This window comes from Polyodon spathula, chromosome 17 (assembly GCF_017654505.1).
Source record: "Polyodon spathula isolate WHYD16114869_AA chromosome 17, ASM1765450v1, whole genome shotgun sequence".
NCBI classification, from domain to species: Eukaryota; Metazoa; Chordata; class Actinopteri; order Acipenseriformes; family Polyodontidae; genus Polyodon; species Polyodon spathula.
In genome coordinates, this window is record NC_054550.1 from 20,669,321 (window position 1) to 20,697,286 (window position 27,966).

Here is a 27,966-nt window from a genome sequence, read left to right on the forward strand (position 1 = left end):
ATGGTTCTTTAAAGAAGACCTAATGTAAATGAAAGTGCATGGCTGGTGATAGTTATGCAATTCTTCTGCTATCTGCTATGGCTTGAAACACAGCCTGTGTGCTGCCCAGGATTTCCCTTGTCATCACAGATTGGTCTATTCAGAGAGTTAACAGCAATATTGATTCACCCTTGGGTGATTCCACACTCCATTGTACAGCTGCACCAGGAAGTCAAAAAAAGGACATTTACTGGCAGGAGAGAGCAGAGAGTGGAGAGCGGAGAAGTCTATTGACCTGCCTCTCACATATAACCTCTCTCTCTCTCTCTCTCTCTCTCTCTCTCTCTCTCTCTCGCCCAGACAGTTGAATTTAATTCAGTTACGCCTCACTGGCATGACCTTGAAACACTACCATGTTGACAAAAAATTTCAAAACGAGTAAAAGTATATTTAAAAAAAAAAAAAAAAGCGCTCACAGCTCAACTCCCTTTCTCATCTATGTTGGTGGCTCACTCCCTCTTCCCTCAATCGCTCTATTCCTCTGTCCCTCCCCCCTCTCCCTCTCGCCTCTCAGTCTGACTCTGCCTTCCAGTGTTATTAGCAGCTGATTCAGTCTGTTTGGCTGAGTTAGTGATTTGCTGTCCCTTCTTCTCTCTCTCTCTCTCTCTCCCTCTCTCTCTGTATATCTCTCAGTATCCGACTATGTTCACTTCCAAATCTACCTCCATCTCCCCATCAATGTCCATGGAGCAGACTGACACAGATGCGCTGGACATCAGCACCAAGGTGCAGCTCTATGGGGTGCTGTGGAAGAAGCCCTTCGGACGCCCGTCGACCAAGTGGTCAAAGAGGTACAGTATAGGAGAGCATGGGACAGGAGATGGACAGTACAGGGCTGGACAAGGCTTTCTGTGAGGCTGTGTGTTCGGATAAAAACTGGTTGTGAAGGTCAGAAGCATAAATAACCTTTTTGATTGGTAAATTAAATATCATTGGTTTGGTTATTTAAAGAGGAGCATACTTATAAATATTTTGTTCTATTTATATATATATATTTTTTGTTTTATATATATATATATATATATATATATATATATATATATATATATATATATATCAATTATTTTCTGTTTTGTATTTGTAATTAATTTAGAACAATTTGTAGATTTCATTTTTCACTTTGACATTATTGACTTTTTTTGTGTTGATCAGTGGCAAAAACTCCTAATTAAATCCATTTTGATTCCATGTTGTAACATAATAAAATGTGGAAAAGTCCAAGGGGGTGAATACTTTTGAGAGCCACTGTAATTCAATCTGTTAATATAACATTATTCAACGTGTTTCATTCTTTATGAAGCAAAACGAGCAAAGCAAGCTGAAATACTTAATTCTATAGGGTAAGATAAACTTTTTGGCTACCGATGTATTATATATTTTTGGCTACATATATATATATATATATATATATATATATATATATATATATATATATATATATATATATATATATATATATATGGGCTTCAGTGAGTTACAGGAAAATAATTTCATCCATGGTTTCTGTGATGTCATAAATTACAAGACCGAAGGGCGAATAATTTATAAACTGTCACAGAAACCCGAGATGGAATTGTTTTCCTGTAACTCTCTGAAGAGGCCCATTTATTATTATTATTAATGTTTATAATACATGGATACCTTTGTGATGCTAGCATTAAGAAGACGAGGTTCAGCAGTACAGTCGGTTTTTTTTTTTTAAAACTGAGTGTTTCATTGCTGTACAGCTTTATGTGATTGCCTTTACCTTGTTTTAATTTCCTGTTCCTCTTCAGTTTCTATGAGATACGAATGTACCAGCTTTACATCGTTTTTTTCTTTTAGTTTTTTTTTTCTTTAACGTGTTCTCATTTTTTTGATCATTAATGAACATTTCTGTACTGTGGGTCTTGTCGAGTGATTGAAAACTAGACATTTTGTGTTTGAATTGAAAGTGATGGTCTCCAGGAGTCAAATGGGTCAAGGTTCAAGTATATTTTCCTCTAGAGGAATTATCACTTTTTGACATCATTACTGTGGTATTATACTTTTTTTTCGAATGGCTCAGGATGTAAATATAGCCTTCATCCATATATATATATATATATATATATATATATATATATATATATATATATATATATATATATATATATATATATATATATAATTATAATCTTTTTTGTCTTCTGTTGAATTCTTTGCTGCAGTATCAGACTAGGCTTGTAACATGCAACTTTAGTATACTCTATTCTGATTACAGTGCCTCAGCTCTAACCACTAGACCACAATCCCTCCTTCCCTCCCAGTCCCTGAGCTCTAACCACTAGAACCGCACAGCCTCCCTCCTGGTATTTCACATATTCACTGTATTTCATATAGAATAATATATGGGAGACAAACAATACTGCTTGAAATTATTGGCTGCAAACCTACCATGCCATTAATTAGAAAGGCAGACAAGGGAGCCAGCTAGGCCAAAACAAACCTGCTCCATTTTAATTGAGAGGTGCATTCGCTTCTTCCCTTCCTGTGGAGAGCAGATCCAAGGTCTTGCGAGTGAAAATGGATTCCACAGATGGAAATACTGCAGACTGAAACACATCAGCAAGCACTCTCACAGGACGTGAATCTTATTATCTTGAGAGACAAGTGAGAGAGGAGCAGACATACTGTATCAAATTTAAACTGGATTCACTGTACAATCCCACCTCTCAAATTCGTTCAAACAGGCCAGCGATACTCTTTTAGCATTACCGGTGAAACTTCTACTCAAGCCAGTCAAGGGAAACACAAAATGTGGCCTTAATAGGGAGGTGGTCTTCCTACTGAGCAGATATAGCATTTCTGTTACAAATGAATACCACAGGATTTAACCAATTTATTTCCACTGATTAATACTTTATTGAACAGTTTTTTTTAATTTTTGTTGATATTATTATTTAAAAAAAAAAGTTTTTACTTTTCTAATTCACTGTTTATGTTTTTGATTATTATAGATAGATTGGTAATTGATAAATGAATAATGCACTATTTTATTAATTAGCTACCATGTTTCATCTTCTGTCTTCTTCAGATAGGATGGTAGAAATAGCCAGGTAGACTGATGTTGCTGTTAATGTTTGGAAGTTTGAAAGCTGCACAGTGACTTATGTTCTCAGAACACTGAGACACAGATAGTTCTGAGGGGGAGTTCCAGTCCTAAAAGGATGCATTATCTTCCAGATTAAATCCATAGGGAAATAAAGTCTTGTCTGTGAATCCAGAAGTTTTCCCTTTTATCTAACATGTTAGGATTGCACACTTCTTCATAGCAACCTTGTTTATGGTAGATTTTGCCAAAAATGTAATAAAACAAAAGCGTTAGGACACAGGCACCGCATTATATAAAATAATAGGAAATCACCTCTCAAACATGAGAAACAAAAACGAAAAGGAACCTCAAAAACATGAACATAACATGAATGACCTACAATGTGTAGTTTTAGAAGATCATGTACAATACAGAAGAATAAAGGAAAATATATTGATAAATACACTCAATACCATGATGCATGGAGGTTTAAATAGAACATAATAGTAGATTGTTACATCATTAACTATGCAGGAAATTACATCACAGGCACATTAATAGATTTAAACAGAAATACATGACTGTAGTTACCATGGCATCATAAGCCTAGAAGTGCCTCCATTGTTTGTTTTCAGACACACTTTCCGTTAACAATGGTATGTTAAACATACCGACACATTGGGAAGTTGGCATATCTTTTTTTGGCTCCAAAGCCCCAATTTAAACACTCTCTATAAACACTGTACATTCCTGCTGAAAGGTAACCCATGCACCATGCTCCCTTGAGGAAGCTGTCTACCATAGCAATGCTTTAGAAGCTGAGCATTCAGAAGCAACTAAATGCATGTATTTATTTAATGTTCCAACCAGTTTATTTAACCAAACCAAACCAAACAATGAAGGCTTTGTGAAAGACTGGAGGTGACTGCAAAACACCTCTTCTCCGTGTCCAAGCTGACAAAGTGGTATTGGCTTATCACATGATAACTAAGGGCTAGAATATTTTTTGAGGTACAATACCCTAATATAAACACAGGCCTGTGCAATGTTGCTTGGATTTTAGCAGCTCTGTAATACTCTTCCCAGCAGAATTTGGAATGCTGAGGTAGTTGATATTTTCTAAAGTTAGGCTCAAGGCCTTTTGTTTAGTTTATGATATTAGTTTGTAAGTTAGGCTGAAGGCCTTTTGTTTAAATTGAGTTTGTCTGGTTTTTTAGAGCTCAATTTTTCTGGCAAACAACTCTGAATATTTCAGGACTTAACACCGTGCCTGTGTTTTGTACCATTAACAGCTAATTTCACAGACCCAGATTAGCACTAGTCTTGAACTTCCTTACCTAAAGTAACATATAGTTAGATCAAGATTAGTACTAATCAGGGTTTGTGAAACCTGCCGTAACAGTTTATTTTCACTTTTTCAAAAAATATAGTTTTCATTTTGGTGTCTTGATAATTCTGTCTTATATAATGTATATAATGTACTTCCTGTGTTATAGTTAACTTGAACCCACCTGAGCCTTACTTTTGAGTTCTGTGCTGACCACATGTAACTATGAAGGTGCAGGTAGGAGCCTATTGGCTGCAACACAGAAAGTGAGATGAGGAAACAAGTACTTCTATTCGTAGGGTCATGTTTTATTTATAAGGTATTCTGTTAGTTTATTAATTGTTAACTAGTTTACTAACACATTACCAAATGTTATTCATATTTTGTTAATGGTTATTTAAGTTATTGTAACCTATTTGTAAACTAAGAAAGAAGACTAAAACAGTTCTGCTGATGACAGATTCCTGTTTAGGGACTGTGAACCTCATTATATCATTCAAATGACATTACATGTGTTTTGCATCACTTTTTATAGTGTTATATCTTATTTATTAGTTTTAAATAGGTTAGTACATACAGTATTAACAAACTATTAAACAACATGAACAACATGTGTTCAAATGTTAATAAACTTGTTGCAAACAGTAATATTCACATATACAGCTCTAAATGGCTTGGCACCACATTTCCTAATATAAAATATATATAAGCCTCTGCGTACTTTAAGGTCAGTTAATGCTGAAAAGCTGAGGAGAAAGTGTATTTAGTTGTAATGCCCCGAGATTGTGGAACTCATTTCCCTTTTTTTTATTTTTTATTTATCCTGCAGCTTTGATCAATATTTTTAAGTCAAGATTAAAGATTTATTTTTATAGCCTTTTTAACCAGACTTACAAATCTAATTGTTTTTTTTGTACCTTTTTTTTTGCTTATTTATGTATTATTTATGTGTTTTATCTATCAATAAATTTTATCCTGTTTTAATTAGAATAAATCTACATCCTTATAATAGAAATATATTATTTTATTATTATTATGTTTATTATTATTATTATTTATTATTATATTAGTATTATTATTAATAATATTTACTGATGATATTATTATTATTATTACTTTTCTTTATTGTTGCTATGTAATTTTTTACTGCTTGTTGATATTGCAATACTCCTTTTTGTTTTAACCTGTTTTGTTTTAACCAACATTTAAAGATACTGTGGTATGAAAGGCACTATATAAATAAAATACGTAAATAAATAAACAAATAATAAAAATAATAATAACATAATAAAAAGTTAATTTTAAAATAAAGCATGATTATTGAAAATAAAGCAATGAAAACAAAAAAATCAACAATAAAAACAATCCAAGAGCTGTGAGAAAGGTTATTATAGTGCTCCTTTATTGAGAGGAATTTTTTTTTAACTGACTAGTTAACTGGTAACACTTACAAATTATGGCGACATATTCATAATGAATTCTGACTGAATACCACAAGAATAACACCTGAGTATCTTATGCACTTCCTCTGAGTTCTGAAGTAATTCATTTTGAATTCAGCCCTATTCCTTCTTGTGGGTTGAATGAGTCTGTTGGTCTGTCTGTGTCTCCTGCAGGTTTTTCATCATCAAAGACAGCTTTCTCCTCTACTATGCGGAGAATGAGAAGAAGAACTTTGAGACAAACAAATATTTCAACATTCACCCCAAGGTGGGCTAAACCACTGGGAGCAAGGGACGGGTGGGGGGGTCAAGGAATTCTAAATAAGATACTATAATAATACAACACTATCACAGCTCTATTGCAATGTTAGGGTGCAGGGTAATGGCAGTGCTGGAGAGCTGAGAATGGAGTGTTTCGACTAGTTCTCATTATTAGGGTGCAGGGTAATGGCAGTGCTGGAGAGCTGAGAATGGAGTGTTTTGTGTTGTGATCACTATTAGGGTGAAGGGTAATGACAGTGCCGGAGAGCTGAGAATGGAGTGTTTCGACTAGTTCTCATTATTAGGGTGCAGGGTAATGACAGTGCCGGAGAGCTAATGGAGTGTTTCGACTTGTGGTCACTATTAGGGTGCAGGGTAATGGCAGTGCTGGAAAGTTGAGAATGGAGTGTTTCGACTTGTGGTCACTGTTAGGGTGCAGGGTAATGACAGTGCTGGAGAGCTGAGAATGGAGTGTTTTGGCTTGTGGTCACTATTAGGGTGCAGCGTAATGACAGTGCCGGAGAGCTGAGAATGGAGTGTTTCGACTAGTTCTCATTATTAGGGTGCAGGGTAATGACAGTGCCGGAGAGCTGAGAATGGAGTGTTTTGGCTTGTGGTCACTATTAGGGTGCAGCGTAATGACAGTGCCGGAGAGCTGAGAATGGAGTGTTTCGACTAGTTCTCATTATTAGGGTGCAGCGTAATGACAGTGCCGGAGAGCTGAGAATGGAGTGTTTCGACTTGCGGTCACTATTAGGGTGCAGGGTAATGACAGTGCCAGAGAGCTGAGAATGGAGTGTTATGGTGGTTTATCATTATGTACAACAACGCATTTTCACCCAAGTTAAACATAACCTAGTCTAATTTAAATACATGTAATAACTAAAATCACTTATTAAACAGAACCTTAAATGCATTGGGAGATATGTATTTAGGTACCTTGATTAAAAAAAAGAGGCATTTTCTCAATCTATGAAAAGCAAACCTGTTACAAATGAAAAGCCTGGGTGCAGTTGGAGGTGTGTGAGTGTAAGTGTGTGCAGTGATACCAGCCTGAGGCACTTTCTGCTCTGGAAGGGTCACAGCTCCAAGGACGGCTGGCATGTGCAGGCTGCTGATTTGTTAGCTCAGCAATCCTGCATCATAACCATCATTGCCATGACGACGCAAACACTCCATCACAAGAACTAACAGAGGCAGGAAAAAAAATATTATTGTGTGAATACATAAAATGAAACGTGTATGATGTTAAAAGTAGTTTAAAATAATGAGTTTATTAGCCTTTCTTTTTCTTTTTAAAAAGAATAGGAGTGTATGGGATGTAAACTGTGTGAGAGTTGAGTGCAACTATTCAGCAACAACCATGGGGAAGCAGAAGGCTCTCAGTGGTGACTTCGCAAGACATAGGGTACTTGTGCAGTGGCTGCATTGACCAACTGCAGTTTTCATCAAGACAGTTGTGTGGAAATTATTGTGACCAGCACACAGACATTCTGCAGTAGTCAAAAACACTGGAACATGCTTGTTCACATAGTTAGATAAAGCAACAACTTTTAGGTGTTTGTCTTTCTTAGTTTCTTATGTACTGGGATTTTGGAGTGAAAAGTTTCACAATTCCAGTGTTAATTTTTCCTTCTCTTCCCCTCTTCCCTCCCTCAATGTCTCTCCCCTTTCAGGGTGTGATTCCCCTGGGAGGGTGTCTTGTGGAGCCCAAAGAGCAGGCCAGCATGCCCTTTGCCATGACCATCTCCCATGAAGACTTCCATGTGAGTATTAAAATAATTAGTTCTTACAGTGGCACCAAGCATTATTCAGATAGTACAGCGCAGTTTTATACAGCACACTATACTGCGTTATACTGCTTCCGAAAAGACATTTTTTGAAGTGGTAATTTTCTATAAGATTTTTATATTTGCTAACTCCCTTCAGAAATTCATCTTTTAGTAGAAACCTGGCAAACTTTTCCAAAAAGTAGAACTTATAACCTACTTGCCCTGGTAGATTCAGTTAACAAAACAAATCAACCTGCAATTAAAATGTCAGCAAGTCCAGGTTACTTGTGTTAGTTTTTCTTTGAAAGGGAGATGTTCTGTTTATTAGAGACCTGTGCAAGGGGGTGGGATCTACCTGTCTATCTGCCTGTCTCTGTGCAGCCTCCCTCAAGTCTTCTTCACCTCTTTGTCTCCAGGGTAACATCGTTCTGGCTGCTGAGTCCGAGTCTGAGCAGACACAGTGGCTGGAACTACTGCAGGAGTCGGGCAAAGTGTAAGGGTCCTATCAGTACAGTTTTGTTACTCCGGGTCCTTAATTAAAAAGATTAGAATCAGCAACTTCAGGGGCACCTCATAAAATATGAGTCACTTTCTTATTAGCTTTACTATCATTATTACTGATCCCACTTGTATTGATTTGCAATCTTTTGAGTCTTCACAGCAGTAGCTGACAGATTTTTCTATGTATTAAAATATATATAGAAATACCTGCACTTTAACACGTTCTACAAAAGTCGAATCATATTTAAGTATATATCTTTATACGAACCTCTTTCCAGGGTGCGGAGGAGCTATTGCTAATGATCATCAATAACCTCAGTTATGTAAGAGACCCTGAATCATGATGACGTGGCAGCATCAATCCTGGAGAGCAGTGACACTGCAGTTTTCCGGAGCTCTCTGCAGGATGGGAGGGGAGGGATGAAAGGATCAGTTCATTCAGCTTTTCAAACTGGAGGGCAGGTTATAATGGTGAGGGGATATTTCAGTAGTTTGAAAGCCACTGAGGAAGTGCCCCACCCCCACCCCCAGCCATTATTGAATTATATACTCTCTGAATTAAGGTGAGATCAGCACATGCGGAGATCACATGATTGCCATTCACTTCATTCATAATCACTTGTTCAAAACGTGATCATCGCACATTATATAAGTAGTGTGAACAGGGTCAGTTATATCAGTATTTGTAAGCAGGGTAATTCTACTGCAAACATACTGTAACACCTGCCATGAGACCATGTTATAAGGAGTTTGAAACATTCTGGAATGATGTGTCTCAGAATCACTGCTGAGACTTTCTGTTTGTCTTGGATATCAAAGCCCCTGCTAACCAAGCACCTACTATCAGAGCTTTGTCATTATCAGGTTTGTAGTCCTGCACACGGGGACTTAAACTGACTGGAAACAGGGAGACATACAGAAAACATGCTAGGGATTTCAATTTGTATATGCAAATGCAGTGAGGTTTGCTGGTGTTCAGGCCCTGCAAAGTGAAAGATCTGGATAGATAGATTGATTTAAAAATATTTAAAGGTTAAGCTTTCATTGCACAGAATAAGCTGCTTAACATGGGCTTGAGACCCAGGGTTTGGTGTGTGTGTGTGTGTGTTTGTTCTGTTCAATGCATTAATTCTATCTTCATAAAACCATTTTTCCCAGCACAATTGAGCTGGGTCTGTGGTGTGTCTTTGTGAATGTGCGATTCACAGGTCTGTTTCTATTTGAATACTTTCCAGTCAACTGAAGATAGGGGAAATAGAAAGCCCTAAATGGATGATGACACTTGCACTGGCATGGACACAGGGCTTCATTGATTCAAAGCTATGAATAGCTGCAGAAGAGCACCACTGCTTCAAGGGTTAGTTCTATTCCAATGTACTGGATCAGAACTCCACTGGAGAGGAGGTGGTGCTTCACCGTGGAGCTGTCATGCGTCAGTGCAGGCTTGTAGCGTTGTAGCCCACGCCTCATCTGGGTGTTTTCTCCTTTTTCTTCTGCCCCCAGCACCTGGAATAATGCCCAGCTGGGGGAGGCCATGATTGAGAGTCTGGAGGCCCAGGGGCTGCAGCTCGCTAAAGGGAAGCAGGAGTATCTTGGTAAGGGAGCCAGCATTCCAATGGGACACATACTTCAATAGGAATACTTTCCTTTCTTAACCCTTTCAGCTCTATATAGTTTACATAGAGAATGCTATACAAATATAAAGGTAATAGCATGGTACAATGGCCAAGGAAAGAGGCTGAGATTATCTGCTGGATCTTTTCTTTAAATAACGTGGCATCATGCAGATATTGTTTTCTATTTACTATAATTCTTTTTGTTATTTGACGTAAAGTTCATGGGTAATTCTCTGCCAACATAACCTGACTGTGAATGTGTAATCTAGAGATTTAACCCTTTCAGTCCTTATATCAGCGCCATGTTAACATATGCCATCGGAAATCATGTTGAAACCTCAAGGGACTCCTAGGTCACAGGCAGTGTATAAATATATGTTTAAAAAAATTGTTGTCCTATTCTCATCTATACCAGATAGAGGTGTTCCTTATTTAATTACATAACTTAATTTCGCAGTCTTCAGCTCAACAGAAAAAATTCAGAACTGAATTGAGGAATTTAACCTATTGAGACCGAAGCCTCGTTTACAAGAGGGTCCTGGCAAGACGACACAAACAACAGCAGTCAGGAAAGACACACATTTGAGGTTTTGTGAAAAAGTAGATCACCATGACTTCATAGTATGCCGGTCTCCCTCGTAACTTCTAAAGAAGTTTCAACACAATTGGAATTGGATTCTTCAAGGGTTATAGAAAAACAACATCTACACTAGCAGAATCCCTTCTGTAAAAAAGCTTGTCTATTGAGCCCCCAGAGAATATTTATAGCACACAAACATTGAGAATGAATAGTAGATGTGTAATTGGACTGAGGGAGTGCTTTGTGTTTGGGTTTGTAGATAAATTGATGGAGGAGACTGAGGAGCTGTGTTTACAGAGGGAACAGAAGGAGGTGGGTAATACTGAGACAAAAACTTAGATGAAGATCATTCCTGTTTTATCAATGAAGGTGTGTGCCTTCTTCAGTGTACTAATGTACAATCAAATATCATTCTTTCTACAGTAGTTCTACCTGGACTCTAAAACCACAGTTTTGTACAGTGTGTTGACAAGTGGAATCTCTGCTATTCACTTTCAATGTGATTCCAAATCCTGCTATCCTGCGGTAACCTGACACAATACAGTGTACATAAACAAATGTCACACAAGGTCCCTTTCACAGCACAGTGCAGCATGCCACTGAATGACTGATTCCACTGAAATCAGACTCAAAACAGAACCACCACTTAGCAATTCTAAATTGATAAATACTGAAACATTTATTTTTGTCTTTCTAAATCATAAAATCCAGGAACTTTAAAAAAGGAAAATCTACAGCACTTGTCACATAATAGCTATAACGAGAGTAGAAACTGTTCTATTAACTGTGTGATATGCTGGGAGCAGTGTGTGGGTGTGACACAGGCTATGTTTGCAGGAACTTGAGCGGCTGAACCAGGTGCTGGGGAAGGAGAAGCAGCGCTTTGAGGAGGTGGTGCAGGAGCTGAAAACGGAGCGAGAGCAGATCAAATGGTAACTCCTCCCTATACCCCCTATAGAAGTTTACCATTCTATGTTTGCAAGATCATTTTGCAGTGTTCCCGTGCTTTTTGTTACACTATGCGAGCGGAGCCCTCCCTGTTACATTTGGCATAGTCGGCAGGATCATTCACTCAAGGCATGGATGCAGGGGTAGGAACACCAAACAAATTAAGCATTCACACATACTTTATGCCGTGATTAAACAATAATTCAATTGTGAATAAACAAAATAAACTATTATAATACACAATACATTATAATAATAATCAAAGTGATACTAAATGACAAACAATATTGTGTACGTGCAAAAAAAAAAACACATTAAAGTAACACCGTGTTACATCCTCCCCTACTTAAACTCAGTCATGTACCGATGACTGCCTTAAACCGCTGGTATGGTACTACTGACCATATTTCAGTAGACAGAGAACATACCATATTTATCAATATCTTTTGTGGCCTTCAGCCGGTTACTATCAGGAGGTGTACAGTCTTACGTCCGTCCATATCAAGAGGCATCACCATCTCTTGTGCTTTAATCACCGACAAAATAAAAAAATAAATAAAACACAACCCATCCCTTACAATATTGACCCTTTTAAATTCTTCCACTATACTCCCCTGCTGTTTGATAAGCACCCTCTACTAATGTATCACCAACACCAATAGCTCCAATTATAAACTAACAGGTGACAGAGATGCTTTAATATGCCTGTGTAACCGACCTTCTCTGATGACCTCATTAACCAACAACAATTGGGGTATAAATCTGTAGCGTTGCCCCCCATACAGGGGTATAGATCTGTAGTGGTGTCCCACACGCTGGGGTATAGATCTATATTGCTGTCCCACATGCTGGGGTATATAGCTGTAGTGCTGCCCCCCACGCTGGGGTATAGAGCTGTAACGTTGCTCCCCACATTGGGTATAGAACTGTAGCAGTGCCCCCCCATGCTATAGGGAGGGTGCCGCACTGGAAAAAAAAAGTAGGTTATTAAAGTGACCTTGCTTGTTGACTGCTGATGTTTTTTAATTCCACAGGGTGCGGAAGGGCAAATTTGAAGTTGTTCCTGCTTTTGTTGTTGTCCTTTTGCCACATTCGTACATCCTATGGTACTGTATTTCCCCACTATATATATATATATATATATATATATATATATATATATATATATATATATATATATATATATATATATATATATATATTTGATATTTTTTTTTGTAGTGAAAGCGCACACTAGGGCTGTCAGTTAAGACTCAAAATAGCAATCGATTAATTGGAAACACAAAATATAATCATTCTAGCAAATATCGATGATTGTACCATACATTGTACGTTATCATTTTAATATCATTGCAGTTTAGTAAAAGCGTGTGCACAGCAACTGAATGCGTGGGGTAATTACGCCTGGGTAGAGTCAAGAGAAAAAGAAAAAGAAAACACAACATTCGCAACAAGTCTAGCAGGTTTAACATACTACAGGAGTGTTACTAAAATATTTATTCCAAACAGATTACAGTACTTTGGAATGTAAGCTATATAAACTAGACACGAGTTTACAAAAGACGTAAAAATATTTATTTATTTATTTTTGTTTTAAATTCAGTCACAGCATTGCACTTTGTTAATACTGTCTACCACCTAACCTTCACTATCTGTGAAATGCAATGCGGAAATTCCGACCTAAAACAACAACAACAACAATAATAATAATAATAATAATAATAATAATAATAATAATAATAATAATAATAATAATAATAATAATAATAATTTATTTATTTACTTAGCACAAATTGCATACCCGATAATAGCCGATCCTTACTTCAAAATTGCATTTAACATCACTGATCATTTATTTATTTATTTTGAACGTTATTGAATATTGTTAAAGATTCATTATATAACAGTTAATTTTCAACTGCAATGTGGTGCAAGCTATATACATTTACAGGCTGTTTGCCAGGAATACAAGCCTGTCGTCCTACTCTGGATACAAGGTGTTGCGTTTTTTTGTTTGTTTTTTTGTTTTTTTTTAAATTTTCCACATTGAATGCAGAGGGGCATACTTACAAATAATTTTCAAAACTGATTCGTTGGTAGGATGGGACCAGGAAATCAAATGCTAGTTAACATGAGCAGGAAAACAAGAGCACACCTAATGTTTGTCTGGTAGAAATACTGTAAATAGCAAGGTAGGGCGTTTGTAGCAGCCCAAGTGCACACCCTTATTTGGAAAGAAAAGCATCTGTTCTGCTTCCAGCCATGTTTAGTGAGTAGGTGACTATCGTTTTCTACGATTATCGAATAATTGAAAATGTTAACGATACGATTATCACGAATATTCATAATCATGATATATTGTACTGTCGAAAAATAATTTCATCCCTACAGTCAAGTCGATCACTAAGAAGTGGAAAGTATACGTCACCACGCAGAATCTGCTTAGAGCAGGCCGTCCTCCAAACTGAGCAGCCGGGTATGAAGGGCATTGGTCAGAAAAGCCACCAAGAGGCCAATGACAACTCTGAAAGACCTACAGCGTAGCATTTTCCCTGAAATGGGAGAAACTGTCAATGTGTCAACAATAGCTGAGGTACTCCACAAATCTGGCCTGTATGGAAGAGAAGGAAGCCATTTCTGAAAAAAAACTCATTCAAAATCCCACTTGGAATTTGCAAAAAGGCATGTGGGAGACTCACAGATGTGGCAAAAGATTCTGTGGTTCGATGAAACAAAAATTGAACTATTTGGCCTAAATGGAAATCGTTATGTCTGGCGCAAACCCAACACAGCACATCACCTAGGTAACACCATCCCTACTGTGAAGCATGGTGGTGGCAGCATCATGCTATGAGGATGCTTTTCATCGGCAGGGACAGGGAAGCTTGTCAGGGTAGAGGGCTAAATGGATGGAGCTAAATACAGGCAAATCCTTCAGGAAAACATGTTTCAGTCTGCAAAAGACCTAAGACTGGAACGGAGATTCACCTTTCAGCAGGACAATGACCCCAAACACACAGCCAAAGCGACACTGGAGTGGCTTAAAAACAAGAAAGTGAATGTCCTAGAGTGGCCCAGTCAAAGCCTGGACTTGAATCTGATTGAGAATCTGTGGCAAGACTTGAAGATTGCTGTCTACCAACGATCCCCATCCAACTTGACAGAGTTTGAATAACTATGCTAAGAAGAATGGGCGAATATTGCATGATCCAGATGTGCAAACCTGGTAGAGACTTACCCTAAAAGACTCACAGCTGTAATTTTTGCCAAAGGTGGTTCTACCAAGTATTGACTCAGGAGGGTGAATACATAACTAACCAAGACACTTAAGTTTTTTTTTTTTTTTTCATTAACTGTTGTTTCACAATAATATTTCTCTTGCCTCTTGAAAGGGTTGAGTAGGTTGTTTAAATCAAAGAAAAAAAAAGCATCAAGATTTCAGGTTGTAACACAACAAACTGTAAAAACATCCAAGGGGGGGTGAATACTTACTATAGGCACTGTATATATATATATATATATATATATATATATATATATATATATATATATATATATATATATATATATATATATATAAATGCAGTGAAGGCAGAGTCTCTACGACAATACAAAAGTTCAGAATTCTTTCAGCGAAACTTTCTGTTTTAATGGCTTACCAAAACAGTTTCCATAGAGACATTCATGGTCACACTCTCATCATGTTGCTTCAAGATTTTTGACTCATTTCTATTTTTCATTAAAAATCTCTTTATTTCTTTAAAAACATGGTTGTAAAACAAAGAAATAAAGAGATTTTTGTTGAAGAATACAAATGAGCAGGAGTCAAGTATTTAATCCTTTTGAAGCAAAAAGAGAATATCTCTACGGAAAATCTTTTGGTAAGCCATCAAAACTGAAAGTTTGGGTGAAAGAATTTTGAACTTTTGAGACTCTACCTTCACTGCATGTAATTACCTTATACTGCTCCGCACCTCTTCAATATTAAGCTCTGTAGTGCACAAAGTGGCGTTATAGTGACGGTCAAAAAAAAAAAACACACAACCTTCTATGTTTGCAATAAATTCAAACTTTTTATTTTTTTTATTGTACAATTACAATTACTTTTGAGGAACGGTTTATAATTAAAAAAATAAAACTAATAAAAAAAATAAACACCCGTTTAGTGTCTAACAATTCCATGAAAAACAAAAAGGCGTACTATTATTTATTTATTAATTTTTTTTTACTGTACTGATCATTTGAACTTTGCTGTTTGTGGCACGACTGTAAGCCTGCTGAATACTATCCCCCATTTAACGATGACATCTATTTATTTCACAAAGCAATTTAAGCTCAACAGCATTCCTATTTAAGCATTTAAAAAAAAAAAAAAAAAAAAAAAAAACGTTGAATATGTACAGGCCATCACTTTTTTTAAAACGAAAAAAACTATTCTGCTGTTTACAAAACTGATTCTTTAGTTTAAGTCAGCCTTCATTTGTCTAAAACTTGCGCGTAAGCAAAAAACCTCTTACTGCATTTTTTTTTTACATTTATTGTAGTTGATAAAAGTCACCAAGTACTGCACTGCACTGATCTAGGCCGACTCTTTGCAACAACTGCCATGTGGGCCAGTGCTCCCTCTCGTGACTGGGAACAGATAAACCAGTCGTCAAGATAGTTTATTACTTTGATCCCCTGCAGTCGCAGGGGATCCAGGATAGCGTCCACGCACTTTGAAAACGTACAAGGAGCTAGGGAGAGGCGGAAGGCAGCACGGAAAACTCATAAACACTTCCTTGAAAAGAGAATCAGAGATACTTCATGTGATCTGGACGAATGGGAACATAAAAGTATGCATCCTGTAAGTTCACGGTGGTGAACCAGTTGCCCGGCCAGATGGACTGGACAATGTGATGGCGCGTCAGCATGTAGAACCTCCTTTCTTTTAAGAACCCGTTGAGGAGCCTCAGGTCTAAGATAGGGCGAAAGAAAATACCTCGAGTAGTACCCACCTCTGTGGGAGGCGGGGTCTGTGAGACAAATGTCTTGCTTGCACAGCAAGGTGGCCACTTCCTTCAGAAGTACCGATACCTGGAAAGGGTCTGTCACGAAAGTATTTGTGATGCCTTGAAAGGGAGGAGGTCCCAAGCGGAAATGAAGTGCTTAACCGTTTTGCACCCAGGAGTCTGAGGTGCAAGCGCGTCAGTACTGCAGTTGTTGTGCCGAAAAGGGGGTCTGAGGCTGCCAGCCTTCAGGGGCCCTGCTCGGGCTGCTGAGGCTGAGGTGGGGCAGTTTGGGATGGCTGTTTAGGGCGATGGCCCTGAAAACGCCTCCTGTGATGCTGGTTTGTGGACTGGCCACATCCTGCGTTCCCCCTGCCTGTCGGTTGGGCCCGGTTGTTTGCTGTTGGTGACACAGTGGAGCTGTGGGGACTGCAACTGTCCTGGTGACAGGCTGCATCTGAGGAGATCGCCAGTGGTTCGACCTGCCCCACGTGGAAACGCGGGGGGGGTGCAACACGGCTACCTCCCAGAATGCCCTGCGTTCCTGGTGGGATCTCTGTAAGATATCCTCCACAGCTGGCCTGGTATGTCCTGGGGATATAGGCGCATCAAACAGCTGGAGATCTGCAGCAGAGTGTTGGACAGAAGACGTAACTCTATGGCCACTGGCTCAGGGAGAGGGGCCTCGCACAGTACATTGTCCATATAGGCCGTGAGGACACTTGCCGTATTTGACAGGTGAGTTGCCTGTGCCTCTGCTGCATACGCCCGCTTGAGATGTGTTTCCGTCACCTTGCATTGGGGCTGCAAAGGGGCCTGGACAGAGGCCGGGGCTGCTGGTGCCTGTTTTGTCAAGAACTCTAGGACCTGGGCCATTTGGGCCTTGAGGTCCATAATGTCCCTCGCCTGCTTGGAATGCGTCACACTTCTCGTATGCGAAGATGGGGAGCGACTGCAGGAGGTCTGTGCATTGGGGATGCCTAGCAGGGGGTCCTGGGACAGGTCATGGAGGAGGGGATCTGAGAATTCTTTCACCTGAGGCTAAAAAGCCTCACAGTTGCTGTCGGCCACGTCCATCTCGAGGGGCAAGGTGGCATGTTGAACGCCCAAGCACAAAATGTATGGTGCTTGCTTGTAACTTATTGTACCGAGTGCAGCAACAGTCTCGGTTCCAAACCGTCAGCCGAGTGTAGATATACTATTTACATTCTCGCTATATATGGTCTTCATTATACGATTAAATAACGATTAAAAAACAAGTCTATGCAACCGGCACGGCAAAGCAACATTTGATTATTTTTTTTTTTAAATACGGAACCAAGATTTAAATTAACATTTGCAAATTAAACAAAACTGAAACTTTGTTGATGCGCTTTTTTTGGGGTGGTACTGTGTTCTTCAATGAATAGGATATAGCCAGAATACTGGATGCAGCATGCCACAAATAGGTACTCTACTTGTAATTCTACTTTTATTCACAGTCTCATTGCTATCATCATTATTAGTGCTAGTAGTGACAAATACTGCAATAATAAAGAAAATCAAAGAATAAAAACAGTACTAACATTATTAATAATTTAGCTAATGCCTTTATCCAAGGTGATTTCCTTAACTTACTCCAGCAGCTTATATTGTTCGTTTTGGATTGTTCTTTTACTATAGCAAACAAAAGGCTTTGGACCCAAACAGGGTTGCTATAGCGAGGGTGTACTGTATGTAGTATTTGACTTATATGCTTAATACACGACACTTGCACATTTTAATATATAATGCATGCACATTTGTTATTTTTCATTTTTGTTATTTTTCACCACCCATAGGATTCAACATTTAAGAGGGTATAAAGAAGTTTGGATCAGAATCCAATATCATCCCTTACAAAAAAGTAACATGCTGCAAGTATACTTGTGCCAGAATTGACTGGTTTTAGTATACTATTGGTACCAGTATTCTATCCTATTTTGGCACATGTATACTTGCAGTATACAACTTTGTATATTCTTTTTGTAAATAATGCAACATAGTTCTCAAGTATTGGACATTTCTTAGATTGTATCTTACTTCTCTTTTGCATACCTGCATTGTCTCTTGCTAGATATGCACCTCCAGATTATGACAAATACTTTTAGAAAACCAGGAGCAACTTCTGCTCTAGATCAAAAAGCTATAATGCTCTGCGGCTGCCCTCCTATGAGGATAACTATTAAAAAACAAGTAGAAACTAACTACAACACAAGTCTGGGAAAAAAACAAATGGAAATCTGGAACTTTGATGTTGAAACAGTGTGTGAACTCTGAGATACTGTACCTATTATTGAGTACAGTGTACTTTGTACAAATCACAGTCCATAGGTCAATTATGGGCAACTTGACATTTTTTTGGACATCTTATCTTATTTCCATCCCTGATATATATATATATATATATATATATATATATATATATATATATATATATATATATATATATATATATATATATATATATAATTATTTTTGTTTTACTTACTCAATATGAAACTTGCTGGTGATGAGCAACAATTCTGTCAGGACGTGGAGGTATCTCACATGCATGTCATGGTCAATGTTCATCCTGGCTCAGTAGTTTGTTTTCATCGACGTCATGGCTGAAAATCTGGTTTCGCATAAGTAGGTTGTACTGAATGGGACCAAAACTTTCAGTGCTGCAGAAGAAGCAGTGTTGTATTCATCGGAGCACTCACACCAAAATGTCTCCAGCGGCATTTCACTGAACCTGGTTCTGAGGGAGCTGTCTGATGAAATGTCAATGAGCTCTTCTAACAGCTTTGATGGGACAGAGGGTGGCAGTTTATCTTCAATTTTCTCACTAATGTGAGTTCAGGAAAGTAAGTATTACGTTTGTTTAGACCAGATGGATGCGCTGCCAGCTCCAGTTTGATTATATCAAAGTCAATGTTTCATTCCTGAATGAAAGAAAGCGCTCAAACATATCAGTAGTCCCCCCATAGACATGAACTTTCCAGAGTTGTAGTTTCCTTTTGAATGCATCAACTCTTTCATGTTGGGCAATAAAATGAGTGCTCCCACCTTGCATAGTTTTATTCAGCTTATTCATTTCACTGAATGTCTGCGAGGTAACACAGTTTTGCCAGCCTCACGTCTTCAGCACTTCGGCAAGTTTGGGTTTCTTATCAGCTAAGAAAGTACGTAACTCTTCCTTGAGATTAAATATACGGGCTAGCATTCTGCCTCGAGATAGTCATCTCACCTCTGTAGGCATGAGCAAGGAATGGTGCAGTGCAGTAAGGAGCACCATTTGTGGCAAAACTATCCAGCCGTTAGTTTGTCAATTTGTTTGTTAATTCGTTTGTCAATTCGTGAATTTGTCAATTTGTGAATTGGTCAGTGTATCCAACAATTTGTCCATAAATTTGTCAATTCATACAGTAATTCATAAACGCATTTGTTCATCTAATAATTCATTAATTAATTTGTCAATTCATTAATATGAAAGGCTGTACGGACCTGCAAATTTCCAATCAACCAGACAAACTTCCAACTGTCAATCTCACACTGTGCCGAAAACACTGCAACCTTTCTAACCAATGGGACCACAGACTAATATTTTAATTAATGAAAATCCAGCCTCACTTAAAACTGCTTCAACCAGTTATATTTAGAAGGGTGTTTCAAAAGATATTCTATTTAACAAGATGCTCGACTCTGGATAGTTTTGTCAGAAATGGCCCTCCATAGTGCAGACCCCAATGCAATTAGTACGGCTGATTTCTGATGAAGTCATAAAATCATCCAACAGTTTGAAAATATCGTCTGACTTTGTTGTTGTCTTGAGCTCCTTGCAAATTTTTACTTTAGCAATTTTCTGCTCCGCTATGTACAATAAAACTACAAGCTTTTTATCCACGATAGTTGTGGATTTCATTATGACTTTAGTACCAAGCAGGTACCTTTAGTACCATTCGCTCAAAAAATGAATTTTGCTTGTTTTTATATATTTCATGCTTGGTAATTAAATGTCTGTAACTTGGAGGGTTTCAAACATTCATTGGGCAGTACTTGTGCACAAATGACATACTGCGGATGAGGTGTATCTCCACATCCAGTACAAATAAAACTGAAATTCAGGTAGCTGTCTTCATATTTCCTTAATCTTGCAGGGTTAATAGCGGCTTTATGTTTTTTACTCACATCACCACCCCCTCGTTGTTCTTCAGCCCTTACTGTTGAACTTGTTGAAGGAAGTTCTATGTCACCATTCTGTGGGTTTTGTTGATTTGTTGCTGATGGTCAAATAAAAAAAATGTTTCTAGATCTGGTATTTATTGTGTGTTTCCAATGATTTATCCTATGCTTTGTAATCTGTCTTGCTCCTGCTGAAATAGCTCTATTACACCATGCGTAATCTCCCCAGACCCTCTACTTTACCCCTGCTTTACTACACTTTTACAATCTCAGTGCATTACCCTGAACAAAGCAGAGCTCAAAATTAACAAATCTTAGCAAAAATAATAATAATAACAAAACTAACACAGTGTCTATCCTGTTCAGCGAGCTGGACCTGAGTGGCCAGTCACTGAAGGTGGTCGAGGCTGAGAAGAAACAGCTGCTCTGTTTGACTGAGTCACTGCAGAGCACTCTGGAGGTGAGCGCCTGTCAAACACACACTCTGAAACAGGAGAGGTCTTTTGAGGGTGTCCCACTATGGACACATTTACTGTAACAAATTTTGTATATAAAGGATATACATACTGTATATAAACACCAATGGCTTACAAATAAGCACAAATTATTTATAAAACATGTTTCTTTAATGATGAAAGGTTATACTTCAGGGGTGCCCAATCCTGGTCCTGGAGGGCTGCTGTCCTCCTGGCTTTTGTTCCAACTATTCCCTAAATTAGTTAACTGGACCAATCAAGCACTTATTAAAAGCTTAATTGGTCCAATTAAGCAATTTAGTGTACAGTTGGAACAAAAACCAGGACGGACACCGGCCCCCCAGGACCAGGAATGGGCACCCCTGTTATATTTCCTACCATCACTGCCTTCTGAAACAGACTGATTAGAAGATCTCAGGGAAAGCCAAAGTTGGCTCTTCCACTCCTGGTCTTTGTTCCAACCCTGTTCTAAAGTGTTTAGTTAAACCAGTTAAACCTCCATTCACTGAAGTAGTTAATTATATAGTAGTTAAACCTGGAGTGGAATGGCCCTCCAGGAGAGGGGAGGGGAGCGAAAAGGGGCAGTTCTGTCTTTTTTTTTTTTTTTTTAAAGGATATAACATTTTAAATAAATACATAAATGACAGCTAATTAGTCCAAGTTCTTACCTTTCAAAAGATGTTTGAAGTGGCGCGTGTCAGTGAACAGAACTGAAACGACAGCTACCACGTATGGGTTGACAAGTGTATTTGTTAGAAACCCAGGTTTAACATGTCAGCTAAATGTTCACTTGCTAAGTGTAAAAATTTGAAAAATTTGCACACCACTGGTCTAACCAATCTCTTCTTTTCTCTAGCTGGAGGCTGCCTGGAGTCATTAGCCACTTGACCAGTAAGGGTCACTGTAGCACTAGTCAGTTTCTTCCCTATCGTGCAGGACCACAAAGGTCCATGTCCCTATCCCAAAATGACAATTTGAATTCCAACCAGCAAGATCCTGATCAAAACTTTATGTCCAATGAAAACAAGACAGTAAACTAAGAATATCTGTCTCCTGAACTGTGTTCCCTTGCCAGGACCTGTCCCAGGAGAAACAGAGGACTCTGACCCTGCTGAAGAAGAACGATCAGCAACCGCAGCCCCGGCAGCACCCGACCAATCAGAGCTGCACAGGCGGGAATCTCCACGGCAACCTGAGGCAAATCGAGGAGAAGATGCAGAAACTGCAAGAGGAAAAGGTCCAGGCCGAGGAGAGGTGAGCTAGAGGAAGAGGGAGAAGGAGAAGGAGAGAGGGTCCTGGAACTGACCAGGTATAAGAGATGGACAAACAAAAAGAAAAAAATAATAATCTAGAAAAAGTTTTGAACCATGTGGTTACTGGGTCATGTCCAGCCTTTGCCTTTCCATTCATTTCAATGGGCTGATATGCCAAGTCATTACAAAGTGTGAAAGGTGCGTAATGGTTTGTGGCAAAGTGGTTGGTAAGGGGAACAGGTGTAGCGGTGATGCGATGCAGGATTGACAGGCAGACAACAGTTTCCAGTGAAAAAGGTGCTTTTATTTATAATCCAGGTCTGGTGACCGTTAAATAATAAATCCCCGGCTATACACAACAATGTGTAAAGCGCGGGGATAGCAATAATAGGGCACAGTCCCGAACAAAACAAACACACGGTCACCAGTCCTGGGTGAGTGCAATTGTGCTGGTGGTCAGTGCAAACACAGGTATTTCGTGACGGTGGTGCAGTAGTGATCCGGATCGTGCTGACCCTCGGCGACAGCTCCGGATTTGTGCTTCAGCTGTCTGGTGGTGCAAAACACGGACAATTACAAAACAGACAAAACCCAAAACACAATACACAATACGCTCTTCTCTTTCTGCACGAGAGCTCCTCTCTCGGTCCTTCTCTCTGCTGAGCTTTTACCCAAACGAAGGAAAAGATCAGCGTTACCCTGGCCCCTATATGTAATCCCGCATGATATCTAGGTAAACGGTTGCAGCTGCCTTATTACTTGCAGCTGCCTCTCGTTTACCTTTCAAATCAATACAGTCTTACAACAGAGTCGCGCTTCTTTCCAGGCTGACCCACTTCCCTGACCCGGAAACGAACTGTCAGGCCAGCCCTTCCAGATACTTCTCCTCTCGTTCTTTAGCGCCCTCACAGGTCGGGAGGAAGATTCATCACCAGAACTCATCTTTCCGTCACATGGTTCCAGAGGGATACGTAACAATTCATCATTGATTGATTACCCAGTCCACTTTGAAGTGTTATTCAGTGTTGAAAGGGGTAATATCCCATAGTGTAAAGTTGTGTCTGCGAAGGCAACTTGATCAATTATCCTATCTCTGTTAAAGCTAGTGGCATGTATTTCATCAAAATAATCATGTTCAATGTAGATTGTAATTTTTGGCATTTTGAACTAATAAAGAGACAACACTGTGAAGATTTGAAACATGGTCTGGTCTCATCCTTAATTCCGTTTACCTTAATTTTGAAACCTTTAATCCCGTCGTCACTCCTCTCTCTCTGTTTCCAGGCTGAAGCACAAAGAGGAGCAAGCCCAAGCATTGCAGGGAGAGCGTGAGTTTTATTCCTCGCAGTCAAATGCACTGCAGGTCTCCCTCCATGAGCTGACAGCCGAGAAGCAGCAGACTGAGGCCGAGCTCAAGGTAAACAGCCTGCTCAGCTAACCTCAACTCCTCCCACAGTGTCACGCTTACCTTGTAACTATTTCTACCCTTTCCTCTCCCATAACTTCAAACACTAAATTTATATCCAGCTATACAAAACTGCCATTAAATCAGGGTGAAATTCCCACCTGTATAAAAATCACATCACCTTTTTGGGTTTGTCATTACAGTATATTGTTTTTCATAATTCAGCAACCAGTGTGATAATGCTCATGAATCTGTTAACAGCAGGCAGAGTAGGACTGGAGAAAAAGAAAAACGGAAGCAGACAAATTAAGCAGAAGCAGTACCTAATAGTTAAGGCTGTATTTTTTTCATAGTTTCTGTGAAATTGTATCCACTGCTGTGTAATGTGTAGTTCCTTGTGAAAATTCCTATTTCTGAAAGAGTAGTGTCAAGATACATCTTTTTATATCACTTAAAAATGAATCCAACAAACATGTTACACTGCATTTAGGAGCCTGGCAGCTGGTTTAGTTTGCTTAAAATATCTTCAATGAAAAGACAACAGCTGCATGAAAGATCGGAAATCTTTCTGCTAAAGATCACTTATTCCAGTACAAGGAGAGGACATTTCATGTGTCTGTTGTTGTTTTTACATTTATGTTTTTATTTTGTTTGATAATTCACTGATGATGAAAATAGAATGTCTTTTAAAATATTATGTTTAATTGTGAAATATCTTGAAATACCTATTTTTAGACTGTGAAATGCTGTGAAATAAGCAATTTTTTAGCATAAAAAAACCTTTGCTACTGTTGTAGCTGCCGTAACCCTTAGTAAAGAACCACCGCAGTGTCATTGTAGTGCCACTGTCTTCCTGTCCGCTTTACCATTGAAAATCATTTGGGATATAGTTAACATACTGATGGTACAACTGTTGTACCATTCCACTAATTGCTGCCTCATAGCATTGTAGCTGCCCTTGTGCTACCATTGTCCCTTGGATGACAGCAGTGCCACTGTCTAGCTGTCTGATGGTCACTGAAGATCAAGTCACTGTCTGTGTGGTCACTTGATAACTCCAGGATCAATATGGTTAATGTTTTCTAGTTTATAAACCCTGGACTGGTGCCTGAAACATTAATGGCAAAGTGGTCTTAAACACAAAAAGATTGCTAGCTTGCTCTTTCGAAAATTGTCAGACCATTTGCTGACATGCCCCTATTGATCTGTTTTGAAAGGCAATGGCCCAAGGACACGCTAATGTAATCATCTATAAATTTATATCCAGAGTAGAAACAGAACTAAGGCATCAATAACACATTGACCAGATTCTCAGTATTGAAACATTTCCATGGCGCCACCCATTGGTCTTCTGCAAATCCACATTAAACAATGCCAAACCATGGAACATTCCCTCACTGGTTTCATACTGGGTACCAAGCAGGTTTTCAAAACCAGTGCACACCACTACAAGGGTCATCCTAATCGAGGAATATTTGCACGGTACCTGTAAGGTTACAAATATTTGTATGAAATTGAGAGTTTATTGGATTATAGCCAAATGCAATATCAAACTTTGGTGAAGTTTGGGTCAAAATCAAGGCAGTTAACCATGTAGAGACAGACAGACACAGGCTGATAGTGATTAGACTTTTTAGGAGTGCGAACAACAATCGATTGACTTCAAAAGTTTACAGTAACAGCACTTTAAACTGACTTTTTAGTTTATAGAACCTGATTCGTCAACTTGGTAACAAACTTGAACCTGTATGACCATCAAACTACCAGCTCCAATCCAGGCAGACCAGCGCTGGACATTGCTTTGACTAGATTAGTTCCACTCAGTTCCTAGAAAAAAAGATCGCTGATCGTTGATTGATGATCGTTGATCACTGATCGCTGATCGTTGATCGCTGGTCTCTGATCATTGATCGCTGACCGCTGATCGTTGATCGTTGATCGCTGTTCGTTGATCGCTGTTCGTTGCTCGCTGTTCGTTGATCGCTGTTCGTTGATCGCTGATGGCTGATCGTTGATCGCTGGTCGCTGATCATTGATCGTTGATTGCTGATTGCTGATGTTGACTGCCCATTGCCCTCCTCCCTCCAGACAGAGATGAAGGCTCGCATGGAGCTGGAGCGCAGGCTGAAGCTGGCGGAGGAGGCCCTGAGGAGTCTGGAGCAGGGGCTGAACTCACTGGAGCGATCCCAGGAGAGAGAGGAGCGCATGAAAGGGGACGTCAGCCATCTCAAGAGTGAGGAGGGCATTGGGGCGCTGTTTCATATTAAACACGTTTAAACTCTGACATATTTGGAATATTGCTAACGCCAAAGCAAAAAGCACTCCAATAGTTGAAAGAAATTAATACATTGTTAATTAGACTAGATATGGACAACACTAGTTCATACTTTGGTCTATGAATAAATACTGAATATTAAATTAGGAACCTTTACAAACATACATTTCACATGCATATTTTTATTAATGTTTAAACGTTTAGACGAAATGTGAAGTATTTAGAGTTTAATCTCTAAACTCTAAACACCCCTAGTTTAAATAATATTGGCAGATACTAGCAGTAAACCGATGGTGTAGGACATTTCCATGTACTTACACACTTTCCCTAAGGCTAGAAGCTTTAAACTTCAAGCATTCCCCATTGCACTTTGCTAAAACGTGCGCTGGTGTGCCACTAGACGAATTGTGGAATATAGGTAGAAGCTTATTGTATATGTTAGGATCCTAAGCAAAAATGCGATTGGGTCGACATCATCGTCTTGGAGTTGATATTTTGGCACAGGTTTGCAATGTATTTATTAACACATTAACTGCATAAAAAATGACCATGAAGAATAATTCAAACTAGTCTCACTTTGATATGAAGGGATGATGGTATCTTCTTCTAGTATCGGTTCTTCTTATTAAGATCGGCTATGGGTGTTGCGATTGGGTCCTTCGCAAGACAACCCCAAGCCGAACACAAAAAAAAAAGAAAGGCTTTCTAAAAATGTCAATTAATCACAGGCCGATGGGGTAGCGATGGGGTAGACCTGACCCCGATGGGTAAATATCTTCGTCGTACATTTTTTAGTTATAATAGGTATATTATATAGTATATATATCCAAATAATATATAATATAGCAAAATATATATCGTTACCTAGTCGTAACTATGTATCTTTTTTTTCAGCAATGAACAGCATGATACAATAAAAAGAGAAGAAACAAGAATGAAATGCTGAGCGAATGACAGTTAGATCCCTACAATGATAGAAAAGGGATCAGGATATTTGATTTGATTCAGTTAAGAAGTAAAACATTTGTAAAATAGTTTTTGAATAAATGATCATATGTATTATCATTATGTCTTATTTCTCCACTTTTGGATATTTAGCGGGTGTAATATAGTTACCAGCATATTTAACCTTTGGGGCACAGCCTGGTTAAGAACACATATCCCGAATAGTATAAACAAATATAAAATGAAATATTATGAATGAGGTATTCCTTTAAGTATCTATTTTAAAACTCAAACAGTATTTGTGTTCTGTTTTGGCAGGGTTCTTTGAGGAGTGCATCAGAAATGCTGAGGTCGATGCCAAGCTGCCAGTCATCATGAAGAACTCGGTGTACATCCACAAGGCTACAGCCCGTCGGATAAAGAGCTTCAGGATCCAGCGCAAAGCATCCGGGAACTGGGGACTCAGTAAGTACAGGACTGGAGAGGGGGGCTGACATACACTGCCTGGAGAGAGGGGAGTGATATACACTGCCTGGAGAGAGGGGAGTGATATACACTGCCTGGAGAGAGGGGGACTGATATACACTGCCTGGAGATGGGGACTGATATACACTGCCTGGAGAGAGGGGAGTGATATACACTGCCTGGAGAGAGGGGAGTGATATACACTGCCTGGAGAGAGGGGAGTGATATACACTGCCTGGAGAGAGGGGAGTGATATACACTGCCTGGAGATGGGGACTGATATACACTGCCTGGAGAGAGGGGAGTGATATACACTGCCTGGAGAGAGGGGAGTGATATACACTGCCTGGAGAGAGGGGGACTGATATACACTGCCTGGAGATGGGGACTGATATACACTGCCTGGTGGGAGGGGCTGATATACACTGCCTGGAGA

At 39.0% G+C, this 27,966-nt stretch overlaps 1 protein-coding gene across 1 annotated transcript in view; it reads left to right on the plus strand.

Annotated features, from left to right (window-relative positions):
* The first annotated feature begins 395 nt into the window (after positions 1–395).
* Positions 396–27,966, plus strand: part of LOC121329770 (pleckstrin homology domain-containing family D member 1-like) — a 29,572-nt gene continuing 2,001 nt past the window's right edge. Inside the window, exons 1-12 of the mRNA XM_041275546.1 lie at positions 396–830; positions 6,035–6,128; positions 7,798–7,887; positions 8,310–8,386; positions 9,898–9,989; positions 10,850–10,902; positions 11,428–11,522; positions 21,078–21,171; positions 22,263–22,441; positions 23,725–23,857; positions 25,934–26,078; positions 27,384–27,530. Coding sequence (XP_041131480.1) covers positions 682–830; positions 6,035–6,128; positions 7,798–7,887; positions 8,310–8,386; positions 9,898–9,989; positions 10,850–10,902; positions 11,428–11,522; positions 21,078–21,171; positions 22,263–22,441; positions 23,725–23,857; positions 25,934–26,078; positions 27,384–27,530 — 1,348 coding nt within the window. The 5' untranslated portion in view covers positions 396–681. The remainder of the gene's footprint in view (positions 831–6,034; positions 6,129–7,797; positions 7,888–8,309; positions 8,387–9,897; positions 9,990–10,849; positions 10,903–11,427; positions 11,523–21,077; positions 21,172–22,262; positions 22,442–23,724; positions 23,858–25,933; positions 26,079–27,383; positions 27,531–27,966) is intronic.